The 7,589-nt window shown below is 39.6% G+C and overlaps 1 protein-coding gene across 8 annotated transcripts in view; it reads left to right on the top strand.

Moving 5' to 3' along the window:
* Positions 1–436: 436 nt before the first annotated feature.
* TMC1 (transmembrane channel like 1) overlaps positions 437–7,589 on the top strand; it is a 139,946-nt gene continuing 132,793 nt past the window's right edge. For 6 of the 8 annotated variants that reach the window (XM_039241581.1, XM_039241579.1, XM_039241578.1 and 3 more), the window contains exons 1-2: positions 437–682; positions 2,867–3,029. In XM_039241581.1, coding sequence (XP_039097512.1) covers positions 3,014–3,029 — 16 coding nt within the window. In that variant the 5' untranslated portion in view covers positions 437–682; positions 2,867–3,013. The remainder of the gene's footprint in view (positions 683–2,866; positions 3,030–7,589) is intronic. The other 2 variants (XM_039241576.1, XR_005530115.1) reach the window with 2 other exon arrangements.

Genomic DNA, 7,589 nt, shown 5'->3' with positions numbered 1-7,589 from the left:
AATCAGTGTCTTAATCTCTGTTTTCTCTTGCATGTGCCTATATTAAAAAAATTTTTTAATGCTGATTTATTTTTGAGAGAGACAGAGTTCAAGTGTGGGGGAGGCAGAGAGAAAGAGGAAGACACAGAACCCAAAGCAGGCTCCAGGCTCTGAGCTGTCAGCACAAAGCCTGATGTGGGTCTCGAAACCCCAAGTCTTGAGATCATGACCTGAACCGATGTCAGACACTTAACCGACTGAGCACCCCCGGGGGCCTTGAATGTGCCTGTATTGTTGCTGTGGTATCTGCCTCCAGTATCATCAGCCATCAGTTGAATCCCCTCCAGGCTAACGAAACGCTGGCTAATTGTTCAGGGCATATTGTGAAAGAGGGTAAATGTGGAAGATTGCAGGAGCCGGTCACCAGCAGTGGAGGGTTGGAGGCGGTCAGGGAGAGGACGTGACTGCCAGTAGGACTTCCAGCTGGCCCCAGGGAATCAGAGCCCTCCCACCCCATCATTGCAATGTACACTCTGCCTGCTGTGCCCATAGCTGGAGCCATTTTCAAGGATGCAGCCTTGAGGGGCAATGTGTTGTTGAGACAACTCGAACCACATTAAGGCCTCCATGTCAGCTGTGAGGATTCCGGCAGGTACGTGGAGAGACCCACTTGGCTTGCGGTGGCCGAGGACAAGCCTTGTAAGTAAGTACGTTCCTACCTTTGTTAAAACTGCCACCTGGGGTGCCTGGGTGGCTGAGTCTGGTAAGCATCCGGACTCTCGATTTCAGCTCAGGTCATGATCTCAGCCTCCCCCGCCCCCAACCCCCCCAGGGCTCTGCGCTTCTTGTGGAGCCTGCTTGAGATTTTCTCTCTCTCTCTCTCTCTCTGTCTCTCTCCTCTCTCAAATTAATAAATTTTAAAAAATCTTAAAAAAAGCAAAAAAATCTGCCACCTACCAAACAGTAGTGGCCCATCCCTTTCTTCGGTGTTTCCTTCTGCTCTCTGGTCAGAGGCCAGTTTCAAGTTCACCCCAAGGGAACTCTGAGGTTTTGGACGAATATACCCACACCGTTGGTGGTCTTGATTCATGTTTCCTATGATAAGATTGGGTCTTTCTTCATATGTCAATTGGCTGTACGTTTCCTTCGTTTGTGAAATGACTGTTCACGTTTCTGTGCATTTTTCTTGGGTAACAGCCCATTTTATATCTTTCTGTGCAGGATATTTGTTCAAATCTTTTGTCTTTTTTCTTTTTTCCCCTTTTGGGGTGTGTGTCTTTTTGTTGAAAGGTAGAGGTTCTTTGTTTTTTATACTCTTGTGAAGTGTTGTGTGAAATGTAAATCTAGTTTCTATGACACACCTTTTGATGAATAGAAGTTTTGTTTATTTGAAAGTAGTTGAATCCATCTATTTTTAATGTTGTGATTTTTGTCTTTAACATTTTGTTTAATTTTTTTTATAATTTTGTGTATACAAGGCTTTCAGAAAATCTTATTAATTTACTTGTAACTTTATGATGGTTTTTATTAGGAAGTGTTTAAAATTATTCATATATTCATATTTACTATAACTTAAATTACATATTGTTTTCACTCAAGGTTATATGTCCAATGATTTACAGTGAAATTTCTTTTCTTAATTTTTATTTATTTTTGAGAGAGAGAGAGACACACACACACACACACACACACACACACACAGAGTGGGAGTGGGGGAGAGGCAGAGAGAGAGGGAGACAGAACTGAAGCAGGCTGCAGGCTCTGAGCTGTCAGCAGGGAGCCCGACATGGGGCTCGAACTCATGAACCTCGAGTTCATGACCTGAGGTGAAGTCAGATGCCCAACCGACTGAGCCACCCAGGCACCCCTACAATAAAATTTCTTAATGTCTTTATAAATTCCCAAGTTGAAGAACCACTCAGGGCATCTTTCAATATAAGTGCTTGTATCAGCTCTATCTTATCTTACTGTTGCAGTGAAGACACAGTATCTGGATAGGGAAAAACTGGGTGAATCGTCCATACAGAGCTTTGTTTTAAACCGTAGTTTTGAGTGTGCTTCACACTACTTTGGCTAGAATCTATGTACTAGTCCTCAGCTGCTCACAGGGTCAGATCTGTGCACAAATCCATTTGCGAAGCCGCAAGTTACTCTAGTGTAAGTGTGCCACCAGGATCCATTTCAAAACAGTGCTTTCTCTTGCCAAGGTCAGTGGCGATCACCAAAGTAACCAGAGAATGCCAGTGTCTTTCTTCGCTCTCAAAAAAGCAGCCTGTTTTGCAACATTAAATTACAGTACCTTTTTGTCCCTTTCTTTCTTCTCAATGATGGAAATCTTTCTTATCATACTAAAACAAAGATGACCACCTTTCTCTGAGAAGTTTTGATAGAGATAAGTTTTAAAATAGTGCCCAGAAAGTAGCAGCTTCCTCTTACAGCCAGTTTTATTCAGGAAAACATGAGAAAATAAATACAATGTCTCCAGGCTTCCTCACACTGGAGACTGATTGCTAACTTGAATGCTCTATAGCTTTGCACTTAAACCTGAACTCCTGACGTAGGCGTATCTTGTTTATTTACTCATTTAATTTACCAAGTACAGCTGGTGGTCAGTATTTCTCACCTTTCTAAGAGTCCACTGGCCTCTGTATTTGTAATTCCAATAAAGTCCTGGAACGGAAGGCATTGGAGACAAGCCAGGCAAGCGGATACATACTGGGATGAAGCCAGATTTGCTTTGAATACAACTCACATGATTAGTTTAGTTTTATTTCAGACACGAGCCCCAAATACAGCCCTTTTGACCTGCGTACTCCATCCTTAAATGGCAAACTAAACATTCATGAAAATTTAATGGCGAGGAAATTAGTACCTTCTTATGTTTCAGACTGTGAAATGGCACCAGGGAGCGCTTTCAGCGACAGGCACAAGTGTGTGGATGTGCTGGACCACACCTGGGTCGTCTGTCCCTTCAGCGTGTCATCCTTCTTCAAGTCGGCCGGCCGCTGAGACATTCTGACAGGACACCACCAGGATGCCACCCAAGAAAGGTATTTCAAAATAAAGACCTGGTTCTAGAATATTCTACCTTTCTTAGAGATCAGAAACTGTAGTTTCCACCTCTCCCCATAATTTTTGTTCCCTCTTTGGGGCTTCCCCTTTCTATATTTTTGTGGTCAGTGTCATTTTGTGTCTGGAGAAATTGGAAAGGGCTCATTATTTTTTTAACGGACATATGCTTTCACCAACTAATAAGTGCTTGAACTTATTTCCTTCGGGGAGACAGGATACACTGAGAACCAGAGCAACAATGGAAACTGGGGTTCTGTTCCCCAGCAGTGACTTCTTGTCAGACTGGTGAGGGGGGCAGCTTGGTGAAGGACACCATTTTTGCTGCCGTTTGTGAATTAAATACAGTTCCAATTTAAGTAAAGTTGAAAAGGAAAGAGAATTAAGGCAGAGAAGGTGAAGAAAAGAGACATAACCCCCTCCTAAGAGGTACGCATGTGGAAGGGTGAGCAATGCGATGAAACACATTTTTGGTTGCTGGGATTTGTCACGAGTGCATTTTCACTGCCCTGGAGATAACGTGTGGCGTGTTTGGCTGTCATTCTGTGATGTTTACGAAGGTTTACATGGGATCTTTTTTAGCCTCATTTCAGTCCCCCAAAGACAAACTGGTAGACTTTTCAAATAAGGAAAAACCTGGAAATACACATTTGCTTTTCAGCATAGAACTTTTAATCCAGATGGGCCTTGGTCTTGGTCATTTCTTCAGCTGACTTACTGAATCTTAGAATGGAAGGTGGAGACAGAGATCTCCCTTAGAGATGATCTGTTAAAAATCACCAAGCTTAAGGCTTGTATCTGGAGAATGTGAGCAGAATCCTATTTAATAAGCTTAGTTGCTGTATTGACTTCAAACATCTGGACAGTTTTAGGAATATCATTATCAAAGTAGGTCAATGTTTCCAGAAAATGAAAACAAAAGCAACCAGTTCCTTTGAGGCTCTGCGTGCATTTCTTAAAGAAACTGTTAGAAATGGCCCAGAAATGGATATTTGCTTTTAACAGGTGGGGTTGGTGTTCCATTAAGAAGGGCAGAGATTAAATTTTATTAAGATGATCGACCTCAGCCTCTTTAGTATCTTCCCATCTGGGGTCCAAAATCTCCTCAGGTGACTTTGATGGTTATGATGTTTGCAGACTCATTTTAGATCTAACAATTCTTACAGAAACGTACAATAAGGTTGCCCAAGCTCTCCTAAATGCCAACCGTTCATTAAACAAGTAAGATTGGAATTGTTTATCCCTGCTATTTATTCATGCTATTATTTATTATGTATTAATCTTACTGCTTTCATAGCAACGGATGTTTTAAAATTTAATCATTTGATCTTATGTGTGGACTATATGTTGTTGCAGGAAATGTATATCTTTTAGAAAAATATAATACATTAAAAAACCACAAAAACAAAGAATCCCACCACAAATAAATGACTGTAGACATCTGATTTTCTTCTTCCATGAAAGAAGTTTTTCTCTGAAAATCTTTTCTCCTATGAAAAACATTTTTCTCTGAAAAACTTTTATTCTATGAAAAACTTTTTCTCTGAAAAACTTTTTTTCTCTGAAAAACTTTTTTCTCTGAAAAACTTTTTGTCTATGAAAAACTTTTTCTCTGAAAATCATTTCTTTTATGAGAAACTTTTTCTATGAAAAACTTTTTTCCTACGAAAAACTTTTTTCTATGAAAAACATTTTCTGAAAAACTTTTGTTCTATGAAAAACGTTTTCTCTGAAAACCTTTTCTTCTATGAAAAATTCTCTCTGAAAAACTTTTTTTCTATGAAAAAGTTTTTCTCTGAAAAGCTTTCTTTCTATGAAAAACGTTTTTCTGAAAAAGTTTTCTTCTATGAAAAACTTTTTCTCTGAAAAACTTTGTTCTATGAGAAACTTTTTCTCTGAAAAACTTTGTTCTATGAGAAACTTTTTCTCTGAAAAACTTTGTTCTTTGAGAAACTTTTTCTCTGAAAAACTTTTCTTCTGTGAAAAACTTTTTCTCTGAAAAGCTGTTTTTCTATGAAAATCTTTTTCTCTGAAAAACTTTTGTTCTATGAAAGACTTTTTCTCTGAAAATCTTTTCTTCTATAAAAAACTTTTTCTATGAAAAACATTTTCTATGAAAGTTATATTTGTTCTATGTTTAATAAAATAGATACAAATTAATTACCACACAATGAATGTAGTTTTTAAGACAATGTTCTGGCTTCATAAGAAATGAAAAGAACAATAGCATTGTCTATTTTGGTGACATAATGGTAGTATACTAATAGCTTCCATTATTGAGTGCATATTACATGCCAGGCTCTATATAATATGTAGTGATGAATTACCATGATGGTTAGATGGGAAGGGCTGACAAGTGATAACGTGATGGCTACCATTTTCAATAAGCTATGAAGGGACAAAGTAGATCAATTGGCAGGTGTGTTGTTCAGAATGTTAAACTTCTCCAGACAACACACGAGGAAAATCTGTGCCTTGAGGTAACCCACGAAGAGATGAAGGAAGGCAAATTTATCTGCCTGGATCCCTCCTGTTCTGTTTTCACCCCACGGAGAGTTAGCACAATACAGTACTGAGTTGGGTTGTAGCCCCTGCAACAGGGCATCATGGTGAGATGTCAGATCCCACCGTCCACTGTCTGGTGTTCCACCAGGTCTGGAAGTGGCAGAGATCCTAACACTCTGGGCTTGCAGATGATTGACTCTGCTGTGTGCTTGGCCCTTCAAGGTCAAGTGATTGGTTGGGGGCTGGGATGCCGTTGGGACCATAGGAAGGAAGGAAGCATCTGAAGGAATTTTATGAGGTCCATGAGGTTTGCATCTGGCATAGAAAGGAAGGATTCCCAAAGCATCTGGAATGTAGAAATACTGGTACTTGGTGAGACTGAATGTGGGAAGATGAGGGAGAGGAGGGGATCAAAAGTAACTCTTGTGTTTCTGGCTTGGCCAACTGAGTAGAAGGAAATTCCAATAAGTAAAATACTGGGGGGGTTGGGGGAGATTTGTTTGGGGGAATGACTTGATTATCTGCAAAGTATTTTCTGGTGCTCAGGAAGAGGGTGGGTGTTGGTGATAGAGATTCTGGCAATATCTGGGAGATGAAGTTTCTAGAATCACATGACTTCCCAAGAAAAGTATATGAAATATCAAGGCAATCAGAGAGTTGATAACGGAACCCTGGACAGATGCCCTGTTTAGTGGTGAGTAGAGGAGATAAGCCCATGGAAGAAACAGAAAGAATGGGTAAAAGGGAGAAGAGGAGGTTCTGGAGAGAAGAAAGTCACAGAAGCTAAGGGAAAGGAGAATTTCCAGGAGGAGGGCTGATAGTCAGTTCAGAACATCAGTATATTATGAAGAAATCCCTTGAAATGCAGACTAACCATCTGTAAAAATGATGATAATTCTGAATTGTAATTTAAAATGTAATCATGTTTATCTTTCTCTCTATTAACTAGAAAAGCCCTTAGAAATTTTTCTTCAGTGCATGAATAGATTCTGTTGTTTATAGCTAGAAACTGCCTATTGTTAACGTAGTGCTCCTAAATGGCACAAATGAATGACTGCTTGTGAAGGACACTTGTAAACTCTGAAATGACATGCAAAGTGAGGATGGAAATCATTGAAATGTGTCTACGCTATTGTTTGGCCATGTGCTTTTTACCCCCAACAATGCAAAGATAACCCCCGGCTCTGTTTGTTCAAACTCTTCAAAATTATAAACCCATGATGCTCATATGGATGATGTTTTACTATATTTAAAGATGAATGGATAACATCTCCTATAAGAGACAAAGAATATATACAGATGTGTTGGAATTTTAAATTATCATAGAAATTCATTCCAATTGTTTATTTGGTCACTTCAACGAACAATTTGATTCTTTTTATATACTTTTATGGGAAGAATGTGACTTGACAGAGTTGTCCTTCTTCTCAAAGAGTTTATAGATTAATATATTCGTGGCAGTACTGAATAGTTATTGAAACAAAACCAGAATCAAAACACTGGGGTTTATATTGGGGTGTCTGGGTGGCTTAGCCAGTTAAGCGTCCGACTTTGGCTCAGGTCATGATCTCATAGTTTGTGGGTTCGAACCCTACATCAGTCTCTGCCCTGACAGTGTGGAGCCTGCTTGAGATTCTCTCTCCCTCTCCCTCTCTTTCAGCCCCTCCCTCACACACTCTTGTTCTCTCTCAAAATAAGTAAATAAACTTAAAAAATAAAAAAATAAAAAAACCACATTGCTTTAGAAGGTATGGAAGGCCTTTAAAAATGAGGAACACTAATGTTTTTGTTTCTCATGGGGCCTCTGCCTTCAGGATTTCTCTGCAGTGGACAGCACTTGCTGGGTTTCAGATGCCTGTCGGCCATGACCAAGGGCTGACATTCATCTGAACGATAAATTATCCACACTATGTTATTTCCATTTCTTTCATTCCACTTTAAAAACCAGCCTTGTTGAGATACAATTTATGCCCGATAAACTGTACACATTTAAAATGTCCAGTTTGGATCACCTGGGTGGCTCAGCCCATTAAGCC

The sequence above is a fragment of the Hyaena hyaena genome, unplaced genomic scaffold, assembly GCF_003009895.1.
Source record: "Hyaena hyaena isolate Hyena2069 unplaced genomic scaffold, ASM300989v1 scaffold_196, whole genome shotgun sequence".
Classification (NCBI taxonomy): domain Eukaryota; kingdom Metazoa; phylum Chordata; class Mammalia; order Carnivora; family Hyaenidae; genus Hyaena; species Hyaena hyaena.
This window is presented reverse-complemented; position numbering and strand designations above follow the sequence as displayed.